This window comes from Ambystoma mexicanum, chromosome 2q (genome assembly GCF_040938575.1).
Source record: "Ambystoma mexicanum isolate Mex_15411 chromosome 2q, UKY_AmexF1_1, whole genome shotgun sequence".
NCBI classification, from domain to species: domain Eukaryota; kingdom Metazoa; phylum Chordata; class Amphibia; order Caudata; family Ambystomatidae; genus Ambystoma; species Ambystoma mexicanum.
This window is the reverse complement of record NC_090924.1, coordinates 1,192,349,057-1,192,375,998: the sequence shown is the minus strand read 5'-3', so window position 1 is coordinate 1,192,375,998 and position 26,942 is coordinate 1,192,349,057. Positions and strand designations below refer to the sequence as shown.

Below are 26,942 nucleotides of genomic sequence, written 5' to 3'. Positions count from 1 at the left end.
GTTGCTTTTGGCAATCAGTATTGCTATTCCCAAAGGGTTTCAGGCTACTGTGTGTGTAGCCCAATGGTGGTTTTAGGCAGTGACCTCCTGTGCTCACTAATATAGGCAAAAGTGGGTGGCAGCCTATTTTTTCAGATTTTTACTGTGCATTTTTGGATGATTTCTGGCAAGCAGCATGCTTTCCGGTGGCCACTCTAATGTTTCTGTTGCCCGCGATGTTGTAGGACTTGGATGTGTGGGTGAAAACATCCCACATGTTTTAATTACTTTTACACTGTACAGTGTTTTGCTGACCCGTTTTAATGAGAGGGGACAGTAGTATACCCTCCTGACTACTGTCTCACCCCACTAACCCTAAACCACTCCCTACCCGCACACCACCCCACCTACTCATTCAACTCACTTCCACCCCCATTCACACACTCGTCCACCCTACCCCACTCACCGACTCCTCACTGTGTATCACATCGGCCACCCACCCTACCCCACTATGTGCATCCTGATCGGCCACCCACCCTACCCCACTCCTTGCATCCTGATAACCCCCACCCACCCTACCCCATTCCCTACATCCTAATCCCCCACACACCCTACCCAATTCCCTGCTGCCTGATCCCCCACCGACCATATCCCACTTCCTGCACACTGAACCCCCACCTACCCTACCCCACTCACTGCCCCCTTAAAAACTAACCCTCTCTACACTAATGCCCCAACCCATGCACCCAATTCCACTCATTCCCTCTGGCGTCCCACCCTCTCTGCTCCGACCCACCCCACGCCCTGCCTTCCATCCCTGACGCCCTTACCCCGCTCCCTGGCTCAGATCACATTTAGTGAAATGACTGTTTTGATGCATTTTTTTAGTGTTCTTTTACAGGGGTGGGGGGCGGGTTAGCATACTTTTTATTTTAGGCTAGCGGGGAAGGGGTGGATGAATGTGAAAAGGGAGTATTGGGATATGTCCATAACAAACACCAGCATAAATGGGGCAATATGGCCCTAGCAGTCAGATGTCCATGAACCCTCCCTCTCCCTGCTCCACTCGCCCACCCTACCTCACTCTCTGCCCTAGACCCATACCCCACTCCCTGTCTGACAAATCCTGCCACCATGCTGTGCCCACTTAACCACCCTACCCATTGACACACCACCGACCTTACCCTACTCCCTGGCCCGACCTAACCACCCTACCCCCTGCTGACCAAGCCTCCAACTCACACCACCCTTCTCCCTGATCCCCAATAACTCACTCAGAATACCCCACTCCCTGCCCCTTACCCACCCTGCCCCACTGCCTGTCTCCTGAGACACTTCCAGTCACCCTTCCCCACACCCTGCCCCCAATATCTTACCCACCATACTGTATGCCCCGATATTCCACCCACTGTATAGCACTCCCTGCTCTCCACCCACTCTACCCCACTTCATACCTCCAGATGGCTCACTCCCCACCCCCTGACCTACCGAGCCCCTCCATGCCCCACAACCACCCTAGCCCATTCCCTGTCACCGACCCAAACCCACCATCTACGATAGCTACCTAAGCTCCGCCACCAAAGTTACACCTGCCTACCACCATCGACTCCTATCCGTCATTGAAGCTCATTATTATAATCCCCATGATCACTTAAAAAACCTTTACATACACAGTAACAATGTATGTAAACAAAGAAGGAAATTTGGTGATAGACCCAGTAAAAGGACTTCCATACATCGCAGGGAACATACTTCTTTTTTTACCATGTATATTACTAATTTTCCATCTCTGCAAACACTAAGAGACAGACACGTTTGTAATTACTGGTTGTGTAGGCACCAATTATTTAGTTCATTCTTGCCTTTAAACGTGAAATGCAATAAACAAGAGAAACCGCCCAAACCTTTGGCTTTGCCAATGCTTGTTGTAATTTGTGACTGGACATGGCGCAATAACACCTTAAAATAATAGAGCTTTTGCGGACATTGCAGTGAATCGAGTCAGATCATATTAAATTCGAACACAAGTCAATAGTGTATAATGAATAAAACTCACGTTCTAATCAGCTATGAGAAAATCATTATTCTTTTTTTTTTTCCATTATGACATTTAGAATTTTAATGAAAGTGTGACGCACTAAAATAATCCTTTTCAAATATTTCTGGATACATTGCTTCATCAGATGTCAATGTTTTTTTTGTTTTTCAAGCTGAGCTGCCCCTGAGATTCAACCTTACAAATTAGTTGAACGTTTTAACTGTGAAATGGTGCATATATTGTGATGTGATGTTCCAACAATTGCTGCCGTCTGAGCTTAAAGACAACTTATTTAATAGCACATTTGTAAATCTGTCATGCTTTGTTTCCTTTGCTAAAAGACCTTAAGGTTTGGCGTACAGACCCCGGATCCATCTTCGACATTGATCCTTTGGAAGACAATATTCAGTCTAGAAGTCTGCACATTCTTTCTGGTATTGCTTGTTGCTATTTGTGTAAACTATCACTTATCACATGCATGTAAAATAAAGCAGCACTGTCCGAATGTGTGAGGCATGATAAAACAACTCAAGCGATATACAAGTATCGCATAAGAACACTGACAGAGACTGTTGTATTACGACTTTCCATGTATGCCATGGCGTAAATACTGCATGAAATCCAGACCTGCAATTAAACAGGTGTTTTATTAAATATGAGATATATTTAATATACTATGTGATGTTTCCATTACAACCATATTCATAAGAAGTCCCTTAATGTCAACCAAACCTACTCCAAATCCACCTTGTATTGGCAATGGGTCATTACAAATATGTGTGGAGGAATAGAACCATTAGTTATTGAAAACAGTCGGTAATTATTATAAGCATTCATATCCATAAGTCCCTTAATGTCAACAAAACCTACTCCAAATCCACCTTGTATTGGCAATGGGCCATTACAAGTATGTGTGGAGGAATAGAACCATTAGATATTGCAAACAGTCGGTAATTATTGTAAGCATTCAATTTAAAACATAGCTTTAATTGTGTCACATTTCAAAGCAAATGTTATGCATATTGCACTGATTTAAATCGTAGGCAGAATTTAAAACTGTTATTTCTTCAAACACCCATTCTACAGACACGCTAGTGGAGACGTACAGGAGATCCAAGCAATGCTGGACCTTCATACCTCCTAAAGGATGTCTGTGTGTTGGAGACTGAGAACGTGCAGAGCCACGCTAACCTTAAAACCCTTGCTTTCTGTCTATGCCCATCATTTCTTCTCTGTATCTGGATCCTGAGGCTTTCCAAATGTGTGTATGAGATTCATCTTTCTAAATACTTTATACGTTAGGGCTCTAAAAATAAAATGAGCCCCACGATTCAAGAGACAATCCTTCCATCATAGACCTACTTGTCTATAGATCTTTCATTATTCTTATGTTCCCCTCAAAATACTTCATTGATGTTATACAAAGCAAAGAGAACCCCTTTCTGTTTGCATGTGTCCTCTCGCTTTTTCTCATAGTGTTATTTCAACAGGGTACAGCAGGACTCTGACTGTCAAGGTACAATAGGCTCTCCACCTAGGAATTCGAACCTTGTATCAGATGAGATGGTTAATCCCCATTTTGATAATGTGCTTTGCTCATTAAGACACGTATCATGATCTAATTATCACAATGATTATGATAATAAAGTGATCAATACAAATTAACATGAATGCATGTCGTTCTGTCTCTCAGAAACACGCTTTCTTCTTCTGAAGCACGGCTGTGCAGACTAGTGCTCTCCAGATGTTTTGAACTTTGACACCCATGAACCCTGACCTTTGATTACGCTGGCTATGGCTGATTTGAGTTGCGGTTTTAAACATTTGGCGAGTCGAAGATTGCAGACCGCTGTTGCAAAGAGTTGTGCTCAGAAAAGATCAAAGCATATGAGCTGTTTCTACTGGGAGCACCTAACCTATGTTACATTTTTTGTGCAACCCCTGATTTTTTATATGGAAGAAAACATAAAAAACAAAAATAAATGACTATAGCTTAGCCCTCTTGTCCCTTACAAGGGCTGTCTGAACCTCAGCATCCCCTGCAGGGCTCATCCAGGCCCCAGTCAATTCCCGGAAAATGGACAATGTTCCTTCATAGTTTATTTTATTTTATTGCATATTTGTAAGGTGCCTCTTCTAATAAATGCTGTTTCAAGGCACCATTTCTGTGAGGGCGATATTCCTGCAGGACACATGCAGTGGCAATACATGTCGCCAAATACCAGGGGTGTTGCTAAGTCTGGAAAAGATAAGGGGCTACACTAATTTCAGGACTGTCAGGACTCAGGGCTAGCTAGCATTTTGGTTGTAGTCCCTGAGCATTTATACAGGGATACAACCAAAAGACCCGGGGCTGTAGCCCCATGAGAACTCCCCCCCCCCCCCAGCAATGCCTCTGATGCCAGGACCAACCTCAGGAATGCCTCTGTCACTGATGCTCTCATTCATATATATCTGTTTTGATTCTCTGGTCGTCCCACTGCCAATAAAAGCAGGGGTGGTTCTGGCAAATGTGCACCTGACAATGTGACTCCCAGACACTGAGAGCAGGGGTGTTGCTAGGTCTGGAAAAGATCAGGGGCCAAGCTGATGTCGAGACTGGCAGGATTCGGGCTAGCTAGCATTTTGGTTGTAGCACCTGGGCTACAACCAAAAGACCCGGGGCTATAGCCCCCTTAGCCACCCCCTAGCAACGCCCCTGATTGAGAGAGATAAAGAGTGAGATGGAGGGAGGGAAAAGAGATAGAAAGAGAGGGGTTGGAGATAGAGAAAGATAGTGAGCAGGTGAGCTATGTGTACAATATGTCAGGCCAAGCTCGTATGTTTTAATATGTTTTTCTTGTTTGATATGGGACTAGCCAGCTGACCTAGAGGTGTATTACTTACTAGATCAAACCATGCACATTGAAAGAGAAGATTAGCTCTTCAGTGCCGATAGAAGACAGATAGGCGTTGAACTAAATCACATGTGCTGTGTCGTGTTGTTCTTTTATGATTTCACTTTACTTGGTTTAATACATTATTTGTTCATGTTTTTCATGTTTCGGATGATGTATCTATTTATTATATTTTCCTTCCCCTGTTGTAGAGAAAGCAAATCGATTAAATAAACATCAGTCCACCCCTGCCAGTGCAGCTGAACTGAGTGTGGGGGATGACAGGTCGGACATTTCAGAGATGAACCCTAGCATTTCCATATTCAGTGAGGGAACAAGGCCATCTTATGAAGAAGGTATCACTCACGACTGCCTACTAACACAAACCAGCGTGATCTCAATCACAGTTTTCAATTGAGCACTCCCACCTTTATCAACCTTACTAATCACACGATGCTTCACATCAGAGTGAGAGTTACACATGGATCCTGTTCAGGGGGTTTACCTGTTTATAATTTGGAATCTTAAGTGAATCATTTCGGCAAATGTATTGTACAAATGTGATTGGAAATGGCTTTTGTAAAGCATTGTGAAAAAGGGGTAAAGAGTAGCAACGCGGGTTCGGATACGACGGATTTGTGGCGCACTGTATAGCATTCCATCCTGATTATGGAATATTTTCTGTCTGCTGCAACAGATGGTAAATAGTTATATTGTTAGTGGTGGGGGAAGCAGTGGGAGGAGCAATGGAAGATTGTGATGACCAAAATGGGAGGCATGGTGAGTGCTGCAGACAAGATGACTGTTCCCCTTACCAATGTTTACGATTATAGTGCCCGGGGACAGCCCAAAATCTGTGGAAAACTTGAAGACCCACAGTTGCCTCTTGATAATTCTTCCACAGTTAGATCAGTTAAGAAGTTGTAGCTCTTGTCCAGTGGAACAATGTTACCAATTCACAATACAGGCCGCACCGAATTGTTGTGGTATGGTAGCAATATCATGGGCTGTTTCAGCCCTCTCTTCCGATATTCCATTCGCAGGGTGAGGCAGAGGCATCCATTGACAGGGGTTTCTCACTGGTGCGAGCCTCCATCGATAACTTCCAGAAATGAGAGTCCCGTACATATTTGCCCTTTTCTACATAGTCTCTATGAGCCCTTCTATCTTGTGGTTATGTGTTGGTTTGCATGCTAAGGGTTTTGGAAAAATACTCAATAAACTTGAAGATCGCAATCCAAATACACAATGTAAGTACCAACAAATGATTATATTAATTTAACAAAAACCTCCAATTAAATTGCAATGCCTCTTCATAGAACCCAAATCAATGTGTGAATTAATAGTTTATATTATGTCATTCGAGTGACACTTTCCCATGTACTGTTAATTTCCATATAACCTTGAATATTCCTAAATATGCAGTCCAGCAAAGTTTGTAATGACATTAAAAAGAAGTTCTTTCATTGCGGTTGCCAAATGTCTTTCTTTGACCAGGCAGTACTGAAAGGGCCCACTTCTTATTTATATGCACTGTCAGTTCACTCTGTGATAGGGCAGCCATGCATAATTTTCTATTAATGTTGGCTTGAAAACCAAGCTTATACGAAACAAAAGCTCAACAACACACATACTTTCACTTTTTATTGATGGCCACATCTTCTATACATTTATGATTAACAGACTAATGCATTACCCCACCCAAATGCGTCAAGAGAGCATTGTTTCATGTTAGTCTAGGAGGAAAGATGAGGGGCAAAAGGCCTGTCTTGCAGCCGGGCTATTTACCCGGTCCAACAGCCAGAGGCCGAACTCCGACAAGAAGCATGATATAAAAGCCCTGACTGTTTGGTAATATGGGCAATCTCATGCACTTTCTGTATTGGTCCTTATGAAAGAAAAAGGATTTCACTTGTGATAAAATCACAAAAAGAAAAACTAATTAAACTTGGAACTGGGTTCTTAGTCAATAGCGCAATTCCCGTAAAAGGACAGGGTTCTTGTAACTATGCAGACTGTTGAGTGAACAAATAGCTAGTGGTGTGTCTGCTGTTTTATGTCCTCTTGACTGCCTCTGGATGCAGCATGATGCGCACTGAGCAATCAGAGTAAAGAACCCTGATCTTCACTGCAGCCGCAGCAGCACACCACGGAGGAGGGCAGGAGCCCTAGCCTCCTGAGCCGAGGAGCATCTTCAGCTACACATGGATCGGCCGTGCTTCGGATCACCCTGCCTCACCGAATTCCCTCAAGGGCGAGGGCTGCCATCATATCACAGTCAGGTATGCCCATCGTGCATATTTATTGATTTCTAGCTGCACGACGAGTTCTGAAGCGCAACGCCTCGTGAGAATCGCCTGACTTCGGCAGATTCTTCCGCCTGGCCCAGCAATGGCGGGCGCATCGCGGCACCAGAGCGAGGCTCTGGCCGCACGAATCAGCTGTTGACCTCCCCATTCATAATTATCCCCTTCCGCCGGCAGGCGGGAACGCCGGCCTCTCAACAAAGGCCCGCACTAAGGCCCCTGTTTGACCCCTGTTCGCCTCCGGAGCCTTGGAGCCAGTTTCTACTCGGACCTTTAATCCATTGTGAGTAAAGGGGATACCCTCAGTCTACACTATTGTGCTTTCTGGTATGTCTTCTGCTACTCCGCAATCATAAACATTTGAACTCGGTTATTTTCACCTTCGATGACTGTTTGCTGCATACGCTTATGCCTCCAATTCCACCGCCTCTATGCGTTACTGCGGCCTCCTCTTAATAGTACAGTCATTGTCAGCCCCTAGTGCTTTATGCCTCATGACTGCTATTGGCTGTGCCCTTTGGTCGCTTACGGACCACTGCAATTGTGTTGTGCCTTATGGTCGCTAACGGACCACTGTAATTGTGATGTGCCTTATGGTCGCTAACGGACCACTGTAATTGTGATGTACCTTATGGTCGCTAACGGACCACTGTAATTGTGTTGTGCCTTATGGTCGCTAACGGACCACTGTAATTGTGTTGTGCCTTATGGTCGCTAACGGACCACTGCAATTCTGTTGTGCCTTATGGTCGCTAACGGACCACTGCAATTGTGTTGTGCCTTATGGTCGCTAACGGACCACTGCAATTGTGTTGTGCCTTATGGTCGCTAACGGACCACTGCAATTGTGTTGTGCCTTTGGTCATTAACAGACTACTGTAATTGTGTAAGTGTCATATGGTCGCCCTCGCGATCTTTACCAGACCACGCGCTCTTAGACTCTACTAGGTCAACATGCCCCCCACCAACAGTCTAACTACTGCAAACTCTCCTCTGTACTCTTTCAGTACCCTACTTACCAGACTGCTGCCCACCCTTCTCCTCCTTATACTGCACTCTTGCTGGACTGCACTATACCATACCACCACCCCTATCTGCCACTCTTACTTGCATCACACCTCAACTATGCCATCCCTCGCTCACCACACCAACCCTTACCTTAACAACCCAGCCCTCTGGATCCAGCACTTCGCCACCAGACCTTTACCTAACCTACCCTGCTCTATCTCCTTGAGAAATGCTAGACTTGGCTCGCGTCTTACCCACGCTTCCCATCATTTAGCTCACCGCATCAAACGGCCTCACCCTTTGTCACCACCCACACTTACACCTAATCTACCACCATCTTCCAACTCCCTTAACTCAAACAATATCAAAGGCGCGCTAATCAACGCCAGATCACTCCCGGCTCACGCCCTAGAAGTAGCTGACTTGTTCCTCAACCTTGACCTCGACTTTATAGCAATCACTGAAACCTGGCTCCACCCAGCTTCAGGTCCTCTTCTCTCCCTCGCTATCCCTCCAGGCTACAACATTATCAGACATGACCGTAATTCCATCCAATCTAAAGGAGGTGGCATCGCCATCATCCACAAAAACGCTCTGAACTTCCACCTCTCAGCCACACATCACTCCTCCACTCTGGAAGCACTGACAGCTAAACTAGCTGTCACACCTAACCATTCTATCACCTTCCATCTACTCTACCGGCCACCCGGCCCACTATCCACCTTCGCGGAGGACCTCTCTAACATCTTCACACACATCACCAAAGCTAACTCCCAGGTCATGATACTGGGGGATTTCAACTTAGGTCTCCACGACCCCAAGGACACTGCTGCTTCGTCTATTGACAACATCCTCACTAATGCGGGATTCACTCAGTTCCTAAACCAACCCACCCACAACATGGGCAGAACCCTTGACTGGCTAGCCGCCCTCAACTGTCCCATCAACATCACCTCTAACCAACAGTGCGCCTGGACAGACCACAACTTAATTACATTCAATATTGAGTCCAAACCTATCAGCCTCCCTCACAGCATTGCCCCGGCTATGGCCACCCGTAACAAACGCAACATTACCTGCGATAGACTCCTCCCCCTCCTCCTTCCAGCTCTCAATGACCGGGATCCCTCATGCTCTGACCCTACGGCCCTGGTCGACACATTCAACCGGGCCATGCTTATAGCCTTAGACACCATTGCACCCTCGAAACTGAGAAAATCTAAACCTCGAGCCCACCTAAACTCTTGGTTTACACCCCATCTCAGAGCTCTACGCAAAGAAAAACGAATTGCAGAATCCCACTGGAGAAGCAATCACTCTCTAGCTAACAAATCATGCGTACTCCTGGCCACCCTTAACTACAAGGAAGCTATATTCCAGGCAAAAAAAGACACATACAACAAACGCATCGAACAAGCCAAATCTAACACCAAAGAATTGTTTAAAATCCTAAAAGAACTTGAAACTCCTGTTACTCCACCTGACACCTGTACCAAAGATAGCACCTGGTGCTCCAAAATCCAAGAAGCTCTCCTAGGTAAGATTGCCACTCTCCAAATTAAAATCAACAACAAACAATCTAGCCTTCAATCTAACCCTCTACAGATCCCTATACCTACCATAAACCTCTCTATCACAGACTCTCTGACTCCTTTTAGCTTCTCTCCACTCTCCATTCTCGAAGTGGAAAAGATCATCACTAGCCTTAAACCGTCCAATTGTCAGGGTGACCTTTGTCCTGCACCTATTATTAAGGAAGCAGCTCACGACCTAGCACCATTCATCACTACGCTCATCAACTCCTCCTTTAGCTCTGGGATTGTACCGGACAATCTTAAGGATGCGTGGGTCATCCCGCTTCTGAAAAAACCTACCTTGGATCCCAGCATACCCACAAACTACAGACCAATTACCACTGTACATTTTTTACTAAAAATCCTTGACCGCGCGGCCTACCTACAAATTCAGGAATACCTTGAATCAAATAAACTTCTGGGACTCAGGCAATCAGGGTTCTGGCCTCGCCATGGCACTGAGACCGCCCTTATCGATTTAAAAACGCAGATCGAAGATCTCAAAGACAAAGGCAAACTGGCGTTACTACTTCTCCTGGACCTCTCTGCTGCTTTTGATCTTGTCAATCACAAAATTCTCTGCCATCACCTCAAATCAGCCACACATTTCTCAGAAAATGCCTCTACTTGGATCAGTTCCTTCCTTGATAATAGATCAATGCGCGTGTTTTCCCCACTTGCGGCCGCACCACCCGCTCCGGTTTCTTGTGGTGTGCCTCAAGGGTCTTGTGTCTCGCCCACGTTATATAACGTGTTTACCAAACCCCTTTTTGATATTCTGGACCATTTGGGCGTCACGTATACTAATTACGCTGACGACACCCAGATTCTAATCCCCATCACAGGAGACTACACAACTGACTCCCTCGCCATCAACGCCATTTACCAGGTCATCCAAGCGTGGATGGCCCAACACGGCCTCTGCCTAAATGATGAAAAGACAGAGCTCCTCATTCTTGGTTCACCACAAAAACTCACTAAACTTGACCCTGCTTTCAAGTCTTTCACCATTGATGGGAACACCATCCCTATTGCTAAGGACACGAAAACCCTAGGGATTTACATTGACTCAACCCTATCCTTGACTAGACAGTCCAACGCAGTCTCATCTGCAGCAGCGTATACTTGCAAGCTCATCACCGCCTGTCGCCCGTTCCTAACCACAGCCAACTGCGTAACCTTGGCCAGGACCCTCGTACTATCCAAGGTCGACTACTGCAATGCCCACTATCTAGGTACTAATCTCCGCAATCTAAACAAGCTACAAATTGTCCAAAACAATGTGATCAGGGCGGCCTTTAACATTCCTAGGCGCCAGCATATATCTGACACCAGGCGCAACCTGCACTGGCTCTCTATCCCACATCGCATCTCCTTGAAGTCCCTGGCTCTCACACACAAATGCCTCCACAACCAAGCCCCTCGCTACCTGGCAAACAGATTCTCTCTCCACAATTCCACCAGACCTCGCAGAGCGGCCCAAGCCAACTGCCTTGTAATCCCGCGTTTTAATCTCCAAAGATCAGGTGGAACCAGCTTCCCCATCCTGGCAGCCAAACTTTGGAACTCTCTCCCCAATGACCTTAGAGCAGAACCTTCCTTCCTGAAATTCAAACACCTCACCAAAGCTTGGCTATCCGCCCAAGACAGCTAACACCAGTTTACTGCCCTACTTGCACTTTGACCTACTCTGCATCCCTTATTAACTATCCTGTAAATCACTGCCTTATCGATATTCGCTTGAATGTATATTCTGTAAATTCTCCTGTAATACTCTGTCACATTGCCTTGTCATGCTTTCATCTTGTTGTAACTAAGTTAAGCGCCCGGTTGCCCCTGGGCCTGGTGCGCTATAGAAATAAATAAAATACAAATACAAATACATCACACCCGGAAGCAGGCATGCCTCAAGCCACAGGATGTGCAGAGAGCAGTTGTAGCCACAGGATGCGCAGAGAGCAGTCAACAACCCACACCTCACAGGGCCCCCAATCTCCAGGGCAACCCCCGGTAAGTACGTGCAGCAAATGGAAAACCTGTTCACAATAAATCCTAGCAGTCAACCTATGATAAGCCACTTACAGGTCATATACATGTATTTGTATTACAATGGGTACTCACAACAGCCTGAAATACAGTATTCATTGAAACTATTGGGTAATGAAAATGTGTAAATTAACTGTTCATCGTATAGGGCAAACAATATATCCTGTAGAAATAGAATTTGCCGATGTATGAGTGAAATGTCCCAACAGGTATACCTTTTTTCATTTTGTTGAGGGAACAGTGGTAACAAATAACTCATGGTTAGTATGAGACTGACTGATTTGCAATTCCGAGAGGTCAAGGGACAAGAATTCCCTGCATGTGTGTATTTCACAGAAAAGCTGTCTCTTAAGACCTCAAGACAATACTTTGGCCAGTACGTTGCCACACCTCGTTATTCAGCACATTTTATTTGAGCCATGCCTTTTGTCAGCAATGTAATCTGACCCGCGGATGTTCATTATCCCACTTTCAGTGATAGGTATGCACCTATTTTCACCATAAAAATAACATCTGCAAGGTGCTGTCTCTTAGCGAGTGTCTCCATTTGATTTGGAAAAACGATATCTTTAATTCTCATCAGAACACATTCCTCGAACATAAAAGAAATGTGTCATTGCTTTGATATGATTTCAAGCCGCAGGACACAGTTCTTAATCACAAATAGTTCTCGTCTTTCTTGTATGGTCAGTAAATTGTGTCAGTGTACATTATTTTAATAGCAACACCTCTATATATAACTCTAGGAACAAGCAAAAGCTGTTGCAACCATGAATTTTATAAAAATGAAGGTGATATGTAAATCAGTGTAAACTGCATTCCTACATCATGGCAGTACAACTTTTCTCTCCGGTAATTAGATCTACAAATGTAGCGAACTCCAATTTGACATGCCAAATTCAATTCAGCCTTTATCAATCTCTTCAACATTCTCCATTTCACCTGTTTTCATATCTCTGTGTAAGCCCAAGTTAAAGGTCCAGCAAACCTTGCATATATATATAAAGGGACATTATGTCAGTGGTGTTAGTCTTAGCAGTGCACGGTGGTGGCAAGAGTTAAGGTTGTTTAGCTTACCATAACTGGCGAATTTCAGGGGTTTTTCGGTTTTACTTGAAACCTTAACATCCCTTTAACAGAGTTTTTTTTCTTTGAATTTCATAAGTTTTTATTAGTGCAACTTAACCATAACGTCCCCTTAACAAAGCTTTTTCATTGAATTTCATAGGTCTTTATTAGTGCAACTTAACCATAGCGTCCCTTTTATTAGAGCAACTTAACCATAGCGTCCCTTTAACAAAGTTTTTTCATTGAATTTCATAGGTTTTTATTAGTCCAACTTAACCATAACACCAGTTTAACAAAGTTTTTTCATTGAATTTCATAGGTTTTTATTAGTGCAACTTAACCATAATGTCCCTTTAAGAATGTTTTTTCATTGATTTTCATAGATTTTATTAGAGAAACTTAACCATAACGCCTCTTTAACAAAGTTTTTTCAGTGAATGTCATGGGTTTTTACCAGTGCATGCTATTTTCCTACAACTTACTAATGTCATACTTACCCAATATAGCAATATTTATGTCCAATTTACAAATTGTCACTTTAAAACTCTGCTATTTCCCACCTTCTGGAATCATTTTTAACACTTCTATACACTTTTTTCCGCTATTTCAACTAGTTTGGCATCCGTAGACATCTACGAACATCTGACTTCATAGCGGACTTTCTGGACAGGGCCACATGACCATTTACTGGCACGCGGCATTATAATGTGTTCGAGAACATGTCCGCACTTCACATTAAGATCTCTGCTTTGCGGACAGTTCGGAACTGCATTTTCTACTGACCTAGGAACTTTAAATTTCAAAATTTCCCTTGCACAGCTCCAACCCCTATTCCTACTCATTATCCATTAACAATCTAGTACACAGTACATACTTTTAGCAAAACTGCTATTTATCTTAAAAGGGCATCAGCTAATACCATCCCTCCTCCCCAAGACCCACCACCACTGCTGTAATCAAGGAGCATGAGAAACACTGCCCCCTACCTTAGAAATAACAGACGCGCAACATTTCCCCTTGTCCGCCTACCCCTCCATATTAGTGTTTGGTTCCTCTTCCCTCATTTCCTCCTGCCAAATAAATACATCCAAAAACAATGAAAGAAATGTTCCTTTAGGAACCACTTTTCACAGTTGAAAAATAGAACAAAAAAAGAAAAAACGTATAGACTCCATCTACTTTAAGTACATATACTCAATAAGATTTTCCAACATTTCCATTTTCATTTTGTGTTATGCTAATGGGAATATTGTGGTGTTCATCCTCCATACCAGGGACTGGAACGGTGATACCGGCCCAGCAGGCCAAGTTATCAGCCCAAGCAAAGCGAGACTGGATAACAAGGTCTCTGAACCATTATCCCCCCATTCCAGCCCCTGGAATGGGGAATGAAGGCCATTAGCACCCTAGGTTCCCAAAGCGAGAACCCGGGTGCTAAAAAAGAGGATAAATCCTTTTCAAATATGGCCACCATGGAAAGGGGAGGTGGGGGTTCCATACAGGGCCCCTCTTCACTTTCCATGGCAGCCTGCAGAAGGCAAAAAAAGAACCATATGACCATATTACCACAAGCACATTTTACTTCCCTTTCAAATCTATCCTAATTTCGAATAACTTTACCACAAACCCAGTCCCAGGTGGACATGGCCACTTTAATCCTATGTTTTGTCCCTTGTCGTCATGGCCAGTAGCCAGATTGTCTGGACCATGACCTTATTACATGACCCCAACAATCAGGCCACTGCCTATGGCCACAGGCTACCCCTCAGTCACTAAAGGTATACCGCTATTTTTTGTAGCTACATTATGACACTTGTCAAAATATAAAACACTGGCACATTTACAAAACCATGCTTGTAGATCCTTGCCAATGCTCCTTATGCAAGTTTGCTTGAAATCCGCCCATGTTTTATTTTTTCAAAAGTGTCAAATGTATCCACATACAATCATCATATAACCTACCACCCACTTGACAAAATCCATTCAGACTTTACGAAAACATTTATATCTAGATCTATACTCTTTTTGCAAACCGTTGTGTAGATTTGTCAAATGGCACCACGTTTATAACCCTTTACAATATTTTGGGACCCCCCCCTATAATTTTGCCCCCTCATGACAGAATCCCACCAAACTTTGCAAACTCATTCGGAATCAGGTCAGAAATATACATGCAAACTTTCATGCAGTTCCATTAAGTGGTGCTAAAGTTATAAGCCACCCAAGAATTGCATTCCCCAACCCTGTAACCCTGAGGTGTCCGCTGACTTTTCAGGAATGTCCGTGAACATCTGAACTGTTTGCGGACTTTCACAGCAAAAACCACCCATTTTATTTTTACTTCTTGCAGTCATATCCCATCCTCATCACCCCTCAGCTCCCCAGAGATTATTTGGTAAGTTTGACAAGTGCAATGTTGTGTTTTTTAATATGTTTTTACTGCGATGTCCGCGGACACTGGCCACTGTCCGCGAATCCAAGATGGCAGGCATTTCCAAAAATCGGACCCACTTCACACTCTTCACCATCCAATCAGCGAACACGTCCGTGGACATGACACAAGCCGATTAACCAATCGGTGTCCTGTCCGCGGAGCGAACAGGGAAGTCTGTCCGCGGAACAGTCATAGATATCACAATTTTTTTTTAAACCTACTTTTTGGTCATTTTTAAAAAAACCTACTGGATGGATTTTCACCAAATTTACAAAAACACGCTTTCAAGACCAAGCCGCTGCTCCTGCGGCAAATTTGGTGAAAATCTGTCCAGCGCTTACGGCTCTAGGCGTGAGCAAAGCATAGTTTTTTCTCCATTCAGTCTATGGAAAAAAGAAATTTTGGGACCCCCCCTATAACTTTGCCCCCCCTGGACCAACCTCACCAAACAGAGTGGGCCATATACTTTTTATGCAAAGTTTGGTGAGGATTTGTCCAGTTGGAGCGAAGTTATAAGCCACCCAAAAAGTGCTCTTCCTATCAGATGAGCAACTTAACCATATAAAATATATATATATATAATGCAAGGTTTGCTGGTATATATATATATATATATATTTATATAGCTTCCCTGTGGTCCTGGGTAAAATAACTGTCAACAAAAGCGTGATGTTCCAAAGCAGATTCCTTTGGTACTTCTGAGATTACTCAGTTGTTCCATATCTCTCAATAGCACCTCTAAATGCCTCCAATTGCGTGAGAACATTTACATGTCAGGGTAGCCCAGTGATTACATACTTATGCCATATCCCCACTGTTATGTTCCTGTGTGTGAGAGCCAGAGTATAAGATAAGAGTTGCATTTTTTTAGAAATTCCATGTGAACGAAAGAATATGTTTTCAGCAATCCCACCAGTGCAGCCAGAAAGGAGCGAAGTCTGACCCACACCAGTAGATCTCCCTATGATTAGATAACCTGAAATATTAGGAAACATGGTTTCTGGTATGTTTCCATTCCATTCTGGGAATGATCACTGCAGAATCAGTGCCCAGCAACAGATATGTGTGGGATGTTCAGAATTAGAACATTAAAACATACGTTGGTGCCAGAAAAAATAAATAGATACATAAATAAAGTGACATTATCGTCAACAGAACAATGCAAATCTCTTACATTTTACCTTTACATTTTTATCAGAGTATACACAGGGGCATAGTGGCTGCAACAAATACAAGCAGTAACACTCGTTGAAAAACGATATTTGTTTATTTCACAATACCATACATGCATTTTAGATACTTATATTTTGGAGATGTATGAAGCACCTCGTGGCGTAACGGCAAGGACATTCCCATTAAAAAGTCTCTGTATAATTTTGTTGGAAGAAGAAACACTTAACTTAAGTCTCATCACACCAAATTATTTTGCTCCCAAATGGGTTATGTTTAAACATGTACACTGAGGTAATTAGGTCTTAAAATGACTGAGAAAGTAAATTACAGCAATATCCTTAAAAAATAACTAAAGTAGTCAAATCCCTCTGCTATTAGAACAGGTGCCTTTTCATGCATAGAATACCAATAGTTGCTCTGAAACAGATTCCCTAATGATCACTTCTAAAATTGAGTTTATGTTTTTTTTGGAGCACCTTCTTATTCTCACTGCGCCTGACAGAAAAGCAGCAATTCTTTTGCTTCAACATAACAACAGCATTAGCACCATTAGCTTGTGTCACAGATGGCTTGAATAATTTCACCACCTCAGGAAAACAGTTCAAGCGTTTTCTTTTTGATTTATCAGACTGCAGTTTGGTGCGGCTAAGGAAAATCCATAACCAGACTCCTCGTCTGAGCTCCCTCCACCCTAATGCAAAGTTCTTCGAATAATCAAAGCAATGCCCGGGCCTCCTATCGGGATCCACCCCTCCAGAAAGAATGCATTAAAGTGTATTACACTAGACTAGCTGTTCCCGGTGTAACATATGACGTTTTAGCATATATTCAATTTCAATTTCAGTCTGTAATTCATAGGGTCACTTCTGTCCCCCTTCTTAAATATCGGAATCGCCACTGATTGCTTCCAGGAAGGGGACATAGGTCCCTGTGACTTATTAATGGTCATTGAAAAGGCTAATTGTATCAGATGGAATGAGAGGTATGCATGGTATAAGAACATTATCTAAGTTCCATCAATCACACAAGCCTCTATGATGTGTCTTTATAGACGTGTAATTGTCTACCTCGTTCTGTTGAAGAGTCCCCACAATGCCATAAGATTGCGTAGTAGCATAATTACAGTACCGACTGCGTTTCCCGCTTTAGAGACTAAAATGTTGAGCCGGCAATTAACTGTTCATTGACACTGGAACTGCCATGCCCTGTTTGAAGATAAGTGGGGGTGGAAAGAAGTAACTTCTGAATGTTTACGATATTGGAAGGGGAAGGTGACCACATAGAACCGTGCTCATTCTTCTTGATGAAATGTTTGCTGTTGTTGATGTGGGTGCACTTTTCCATTTGGAAAGCAGAGGGCAACCTAGCACTGATAAATTGCATCTGTATGTTGAAATGATAGCTGTTGTTTAAATGGGTGCACTTTGCGATTTGAACAACAGAGGGCCACCAAATACTGATAAATTGCATCAACTGAGTCCGGAAACATACCTACGCATTTTATGTATATATATTTTGTATACATTTTGACAGTATTTATTGTCCAAACTGTCCAAACTGTAAAATAAATATTCAATTTCTTTGGTATCGCAATTCATAAATCATTCACGAAAGGAATACAATAAGACAACTGCATATTTGTAACAATCAAAGCTGAAATAATTATGTATCACAACCTGAATTATTTCACAGTATGTCAGTGTATGTAATACAGGAGTGACCAATTAGATATCAGGTAGATGAATCTTCTATTTTTCCTCTTGAGACTGCTACGCATTTTGAAATATATTGATCTCTTCTTAAGGCAAGTATGTACTGTCCTTGTGTGCTAAGAAATGTAAAACCAATCAGTATAATTTCTCATGTATATATAAACTGTATGATTCCAAACATAAATAATAAGGATTTACTCTCCTCCAAAATTTGACTGTTGCCTTTAACTATTATGCCTAAAAACAAAAATTAAGAGCTATTTCACTATCTGGGTAACCGCTGCTGGCTATGCATGTTAAAACATAAATATGAATGCTTACTTACTGACTGTCCCGTATTTCTGCAAATACCTTTCTTCAAAAAGCGATGTCCCAAATCCGGCCTGTGAAGAGACCAAAATTGGGTCCTAAGCTAAAGCTCCACTCACGACCTAACTAGTAAACTGAGAATGCCCTTTCTATAAGCTTAGCTTTCACTGGTTTTTCACAGAGCGCAGGGCAGGCAAAGCTGAGGAGAACAGCTTCCTGTTCCATTTTCTTGTTAGTACGGTTAGAGTGAGTCACCTGATGCATCAACAGCCTGAATACGTGATGATGAAATACTCAGGAAGTGGTGAAGATTGCTGCTGTCACAGTCCACTACTATAAAGACCCTATTATTCCATTTTTCCAACAGAATTCTATGGCAGACCTTCAAATCATGAGATCTGATACAACCAGGCCCATGTTTTTGGTGTAGCCAAGCAAAGACTATGGGGGTAATTAATGGAATCAAGTGCATAAGTGGTGCACGTGGCTGGCGCACAGAGTGTGCATGTGGCAGCTTGCGCCAGCTGCCTGCGACAAAACCCATTTTGACGCACAGCGTATTCGTGGATTTTTACATCCATAACTAGCCGTGGCGCAGCGACCCTGCAGCAGTGCCAGTTACGCCCCGAACCCCGCCCCGTGTGCCAAAAACAAATCCCCTACATGGTACAAACCAGTATACAGCCCCCCAACCACGAAAACGCGCTAAAACCACCACACAGCCCTCATGTGCCAGCAAAAGCGTGTGTAAAACTCCCCACGCACCCCTACGAATACGCGTACCCCGCTCACGCTAGCGAAATCACATTTAAAACTGCCTGCGCACCCCTCGGAATACGCATACCCTGCTCGTGCCAGCGAAATCATGTGTAAAACTCTGTGCGCACCCCTCGGAATATGCGTACCCCGCTTGCGCCAGCAAAATCGTGTGTATAACTCCCTGCGCACCCCTCCGAATATGCGTACCCCGCTCACGCCAGCGAAATCACGTGTAAAACTCCCTGCGCACCCCTCGGAATATGCGTACCCCACTTGCACCAGTGAAATCGTGTTTAAAACTCCCTGTGCACCCCTCTGAATACGCGTAACCTGCTCACACTAGCAAAATCGCGTGTAAACCTCCCTGCGCACCCCTCAGAATATGCGTACCCCGCTCGCGCCAGCAAAATCGTGTGTAAAACTCCCCACGCACCCCTCCAAATACGCCTAACCCGCTTGCGCCAGCGAAATCATGTGATAAATTCCCCGCGCACCCCTCCCTCCGAATACATGTACTCAACCTGTACGTTGATGGAATGCCAGTGCTTGTGGTTGCGGTGGATATTCTCTGTGGCCCTAGGTGGACGTTGGGCCACATGGGTGCAATCTAGGGCACCAAGCACTTTGGGGAAGTGTGTGACCCTGTAAAAGTCCTGACTCACTGCCTTCCTTTCTGAGGGTTTTCTGGGCATGTATATGAGCCTGCAGACTGAGGGTCGCGCAGTCATGATTGACAAAACCTGGTGCAGGCAGCGTGACTGCGTGGGCTGTGGGATCCCCCCACTATGGCAGTGGTTTGCTGAAATGACCCAGTGGCCAAGAAATGCAGTACATTGAGCACCCTTTCCGAGGGGCTCAGTGCTTGGGAGCACAAGGTGGGTGATGTGAGGTCATCCTCCCACTTAGTGACCAGGTCTAGGATGATACGAGGTGAAAAACAATGAAAAATAAAATAAAAAATAAATAAATAAAATAAGAAAAATCTGGTCATCGGGCATCCTGAAAAGGCTGGTCTTGGGCAAATAAATGCGGGGCCTGACTATTCTCCTCCTCCTGTGGTGTCCCACGATCAGTGCTGCAGGAAATGGGACATTCCTCGTAGCTGTATATACTTGTTTGTGGTTTGTGTGCACTTTTGTACTGCGCGGGATGCTTCTGTCTGCCTTCGTGTGGCGGACGTGTTTCCGCCTGTGCGTGTCTTTTGCCATCCGTGGGTTTCCCCAATTCGATTCCATGAATACGTGTTGTTTGTGTGCGTGTGGGCGTTCTGTGTATTTCCCAGCAGTTCCTCCTCAGTTATACCCTCATTTTCACACGTTGTTCCCATTCCGCGTCTTCAGCCCCCTTTTTGGTGTGTGCGCTACAGGTTGTGCACTTTCCCTGTGTGCGTCGCGCACGGCATTCGGGATGTTGCAGTAACGTGTGCGCCCATGTGTGCCACCTGCGGATTTGGCCCACATCCAGGGAAAATACGCACAGGGCTTTCCAAAGGGTACATTTTCACACTTGCGCCACAAATCACGGCACACATTTATTCCATGAATCGGCCCCTATATTTCTAAAGGCCTCTCTGGGTTATTTTCTTGCTGGTTTATCAACATCAGTAGTAATAAAGTTCCTCATGTCCAACAGCAACCTTCTAGAATTTTCATCTACAATTTCTGGTATTTGCAGTTTATCCATGCACAAGTTCCTTGAAAGGTCGGCTTTTTGTTTTGGGCTGGCAGAACTCACAGAACATAAATTGGACTGTGTGGGTTAATATAAAGGATCTGCCATTAATGGTAATGACGCAGGTATGGCAAATACTGCCTTATGACAGTCTCTTCAATGGCCTTGCTATTATTACCAACTTCTTTTGGAGCTGCTTGGCCAAGAACATCTACTGTCGCTTGGGGTACTTCCCACCAACCCCTTCCACTGCCTCCAGCTATAGTCAGAATTCATGAAGATTGCTAGACTGCTTAAGCTTGGCAACAATACATATCCTTAGACACTCCCAATTGGCTGAATCATTTGGGTCCCACTCTGGCTTTGCCTGAATTCGAGACAAACCAACCTCAGTAAATACCAGGCCAGCAATAGTTCCTGCAAACATGCTCACATAGGACTCCCCTTTTGGCTAGTAAGCTTCTCCCACAGTATCTAAATCCTCTCCCATAATGTTGATCCACAGGCAGGGATTTAAGATGCCGGCACTAAATCCAGCTTCAGAGGGCTATCACAATTACCATTAGCCTAATCAGCACTACATGTTATCAAGGCTTGCTCCACTGCTGTACACTTCCAGATTGGCTCTATATTTTCTCCTTTGGGTTCATTCAGGTTATTCAAATGCTGCTTTCTCCTGGCTCCAAGTGCTAACCCCTCCAGGAGCCGATGCCCTCTGGATGAAGGGCTAGAAGGTTTTAACAGAGCAGAGTTAGAAACCCCTGGATAGACCGTATATCTTTTTAAATCACAAAGACTCATGGATGTCATCACTGCTTCAACAAGAGGTGGCACTTCATAGGATTGGACAAAAACAAAGGCTGAATTCTAACATACACCGAATACAGAGATATAACCAATTGAAACAATATGCCCATTGTTTGGACCCTTCTGCTCTGCAAGTGTTCAGCTAGCTGCTCTTCTAAACAGACCTGTCAAATGCCTAACCTTATTAGGGATTTTTAACGAGGTCTTGAGGTGTTTGATAAGTCATAGACCTGGACTTCGGAGGTTAGCATGGTAGAGGGAACTCTAAGGACTGCTCACTGATGTTTTTGCAGAATGCCGAATATTCCATTCCAATGGAGGCATGACTCCAGTGTCAGTGGAATTGAATTGAATTAGGTAGAGCACGGGGTGCAGGCACTACAAGGATGTAAAATGTGTACTTGTGGGTCTCTGACAGGCATGAATAATCTGGCTGTAAAAATACCCCAGTTCATGCTGGACCAGTAATCAGGCTGCGTTGTAAAAGGTATTATTTATTTATTCATTTATTTATTTGTGTAAGATCAAAATCACAATATATATATTTTAATAGGTAAACAACAATCACCAATGGGGTGACGGAACACTGAATAATATCTTTAAAGCACTAGGAATAAGCAATGAGCAAAACAAATGCAGCACAGTAAACAATACTTTTGTGTTGGTTCAAATCAGATAGCACTATGGTTAGAGGTTCCCCCTGCAAAACTCCCCCATACCCCAGTAGGCAATGCAAAGAGATGGAAGGGGAGAACAGATATTCAGGAATAGTACAGATCAAACAGTGTCTCACTTCCCCCTTCCCCCCTTACACAGAAAGATAAAAACAAAGTGGGCTTTTCAATTGTCAGATTTATTTTTAAAGTGGCTGAGCAAGAACTCTAAATGTGTGGAAAAATGCTTAAATTATTCTAAATTCTTACGTGAGCCACTTTGAACAGTTACACACAATCACCAGCAATGATTTAGTCCAAAGAAAACATTTGAAATCTTAAAGTCCAGGTCGGAAACAAATGGAAGCTATTTCACACGTGTGAACATTTCTCAAAATGGAAATTTGCAGCAATCTTTTCTGTGCGCAATATTCACGATAATGGGAGAATCACACTGTTTTGCTTTTGGATGTTAGGTACAAGTAGAAGTTGACGTTTCGTTTCTATCAAAAAAACTGAAGGAGTTATAGAGGTTTTAGTAAAGGTCGTTTTTGCGAGATAGGCGAGATAGGCACGAGAATGGAAAGAGGCTTCAGTTTTAAAATCAGTAAAATATTGACTATGGACTAGAGCATCCAAGCTAAGCCACAAAGATGGCACAGGTAAGAGTCAGGAGTGATTTGCGACTCAGTCCTGGTTCCTCGCTGTCCACCCTGGAGCGCTAGGCTGGTCACTCGAATGAAATTAATAGATCAAAGTTGACAAAGATGACTAGGAAAAAGGATGCTTTTACAGATAGACAGAATAAGATGTCACTACGGATTCAGATAATGTTACTGATTATGGAAGTAAGGATAGGTTAGGAGGGGACAAGATAATGCACAGGAATCAACAGTTTCCAGCTTCCTGTTAATATTCACAGACAAAGTGGATTGAAGATTTTAGACCGTCAGGATTCTGGACCATCAGGATTCTGGACCATTGAATCAGATCTATCAGGGATGAACAGCTGGGCACATCGGACTGGACAAGGTCAGCAAGGCTCTCTGGTCACAGCACGGCACATGACTGGATGGAATCTGTGCTTCTTGGTTCTGAGGATATTTCAATTCAGCAGGCAAGCATTAACAGCACGCCCGGCTGTATTATGATGCTTCCTCTAGGCTTTTGGGGTTCTGTTCTAGAGTTTAAGGCCTAGCTGAGAATGGTTCAGCTATGCATGGGCCTTTGCTTTGCCAAGTTTCTGGAGTCTGGAGCAAGGAAGATGTAGATTTCAGCATCAGGGCGCTCCGCCAGCATCAGGAAAGTGAGTGGATCTGTCTGCCTTTATGTGCTGTCAGCTGTCTCTATTTATGCTCTAAAATTACATCATAAAGGGCGGGTGTGGGCCGGCTTAGCTAAACTTGCCCCTTTGTGCTGGGATAGGGTCAACACTTCATCTCTGCCTTGCATTTGGGGTGATTGGATCAAGGGCAGCTGATGTCACATTTTATGATTTGCTTTACAGTCCTCAGGGACCTCCCTTTAGCCATTGGTCTCAAAATCGGATTTTACACTAAACACACATTTCTACATTAGTCACCTTTATATAAATCACACACAAAGATGCCATATTTTGTGTAGCATCTTTTCATCAAAATCTCACCGCTGTAGGATCTTGTTTTAACTTTCTAATGAATGTTGTCCTTTTCGCTATGCACACAGTTTCCAAATTTTATGCAACTTTCCACAAATGTGCGTGTTTAACATAGGGATAGGCATGTACATTTTCACAATTCTAACAGTAATGCATTTAGCATAAAATCACATATCTTGCCATCCCTGTCCAGAACATGTCACACAGTTCAGCTGCTACACATCTGCAGCCAGAAATTAAATTAACAACTCTGTCATTTTTATATTTTTCACCATTTTGAATAGTAAGTTATAAGTCTTTTAAAATGTGTTCTTTGTTCATGTTTAGCAACAGATGGTCACTTGGCTCCGCCCCTTTTTGTCTCCCTGCAGTCCAATGCATCCCCCACCTGGCTTGTTCCTTACAAGAGAGTTTACGACTGCCTTCACACCTCCAGTTTCCTGGGCTGCAACTTTCATTGTTCCTTTCCCTTCTGTAGACAAGATTCTGATCTAACCTGCAATTGTCACCTCCCCGTGAGTTTCTGCTGAGAGGAAGGCCCCCATCTGGGAGAAAAACCTGCTTTTCCAGTTTTTTGCAGCTTCAGCCAAGCTGATTAACTTTTAAACCTAGCAAAAACCACATTTGTTGCATCACATACAAATACATTTCTTTCTTGGCCTTAGAATCTGTGGAATCAAAAGCACAACTAAAATCTGTATTCCTTTTTGGGAACAATCCTTTTTCTGTTTGCTAATCCAGCAGGCTTTTGAATTCTAGCTCACTTTTAAAGTTTCATCAGTCTCCTCTGACAGCTGTCATTCAGGCGGCCAAGGGTACTGCACCCAGATTCTGGCATAGAGGCTGTCAGTTTACAGACTTTCCAGTTTTCTGATGAATGGTTTGCTCTTCATATTAGGACTTTTTATATTTACAATGCTTCATTAGATACATGAATTTTAGCACCAGGCAATATTTTGAATGTAAAAGTGTTGTGTTATAGGCATTTTGGAGTTTTTAGCAATACAGCAATAGACATTTGTATGCACATTTTGGGGTTTCATTTGCAAAGTGCTGCTTCTCTCTCTGCACTCTGTTTGCTCGTTATGGAACCCACTGGCACATTTCTGCAGTGTGTGCTCCATTCCACTGCACATGCACCATGGGTGACAGGTTGTGCATCCCTCTTTTTGTGTGCTGAAGCACACGTTTTTTGTAGGTTTTTGGCGTGCACAAGGGTTTTGCCGCCATTGTTGTCGTTTCTTTCTCCATAACTGGCAGGGTGATGCCGCATAGCATAGCGGAGTGGGTCAATACATCCCACAGAGGAAACCTACAAGGTATGATGGATGGGTCTTTCAGAAAAAAACAAAACCTCTCTTCTGTTCTTCAAAAGGTGCAGCTACTTCAAGAATGAGGAATGTGGGGAATGGGAGGATAGCTCAAGACAACAAAGAGCAACACAGATTTGAATCCCAGGCTTGGGCTTTGAGACTGGTCTCTGGGATTCAGTGTGTTATAAAATATTAATTAATTAATTAATTAATTAATTAATGTATATTTGCGGGTCTCTGGCTCTGACAGGCATGAATAATCTAGCTGCCAGCGGCAGGTAAACCCACTTAAAATGTGCTGAGGAGACATACAGGGCATGATGGTTGGGTTGTTCAGCAAAGAAAACAACCTCAAATCAAGTCAAAGAATCTGATCTATACAATGGATACATAAAGACATCTTCTATGGCATAGCCATCTTTGCTAGAGTATTCATTAACTATAAACCCACATATCACCAAATAGGCAAGTTGCAATATCAGTGTTGGGAGACTTTTGTTGATAATGTTAATATAGAGGTAAATCCTTATTCAGTGTGAGTGTGTTGTACTGACCATTATTTGCTTGTCCCACAGAGGTAAAAATAAAGATTGAAGAAATTCGTAATTATACTTGGCCATGAACATGTCATGCATTTTTTAGATTCAAAATAAAACAACAGCAATTAGATGTTCACTGCCCTCCTCTTCCATTATCATGGTACACCATGGAGGCAGTGGGGTGCAGGATGTGGGAGATAAGATGGCTGAGGTAAGGCTATGTTTAATATCAATTTGGGAGGTGTTTAATTTGGGGTAAGGGATTTTTTATTTATTGTTCGTTTGTTAGATGTTTATACAGGACAAACATACTGTTTCAAAGCTCCCACATGGCAACAGGGAGGGGACAAGGGATAAGAAACAATTAAAATACATAAGAAATATTCAATACAGTGGGTGGGAGACTGACCTATTATGCCTTGCGAGTGTTCAGAATGTTCATGTGCAGAAGGGAGAGGGAATGAGATAGGTGCTGGGGTGCTCATGGGTGATCAACAGGTGAAGTGCAATGTAGGGTAAGTGCGAGCCAGCAAGGCTGTGGGGAGAGCCGAGGATAAACAGAAGCTGGGGCATTTCGGTGTGGGAGGTCAGGGCGCCGAGGATGCATAAGTGCACTGAACACAAAACAAGCAACTGAGATATTAGCAGAGGAGAGAAAGAGGGAAGGAGGAGGTAAAGAGGAAGGTCTTGTGGCTCTTCCAGAATTTAAGAAAGTCCTGCAAAAGATGAAGAGGGATGGGGAAGCTGTTCCAAAGAAGGGTTCCAGCTGAGGAAAGTGATCAACCTCCTGCCCTCTGTTTAACAAAATGCTTTACACACAAGGAGTTAGTGCCAGAGGAATGCAGAGGTCTAGAGTGGGAATATTTAGTAAGAGAGAGTTGCAGATAGTGTGGTCCGCGTCCCCAGACAGCCTTGTGGGTGATACAGAGGGATTTGAATTTAATATGTGAAGCAACCGGGAGCCAGAGAACACTTTTTAGGGCAGGATAGATGTGGTCCCTGGGCTTGAGGCCAAGGTTAAGTCTCACTGCCCTATTCTGG

At 43.6% G+C, this 26,942-nt stretch overlaps 1 protein-coding gene across 4 annotated transcripts in view; it reads left to right on the top strand.

Annotated features, from left to right (window-relative positions):
• Positions 1-26,942, top strand: part of NEBL (nebulette) — a 1,132,595-nt gene that overhangs the window by 1,066,434 nt on the left and 39,219 nt on the right. For 2 of the 4 annotated variants that reach the window (XM_069648592.1, XM_069648590.1), the window contains 2 exons: positions 2,359-2,451; positions 5,106-5,249. The exons of the other annotated variants lie outside the window; for them this stretch is intronic. In XM_069648592.1, the coding sequence (XP_069504693.1) occupies positions 2,359-2,451; positions 5,106-5,249 (237 nt within the window). The remainder of the gene's footprint in view (positions 1-2,358; positions 2,452-5,105; positions 5,250-26,942) is intronic. 4 annotated transcript variants of the gene reach the window in all.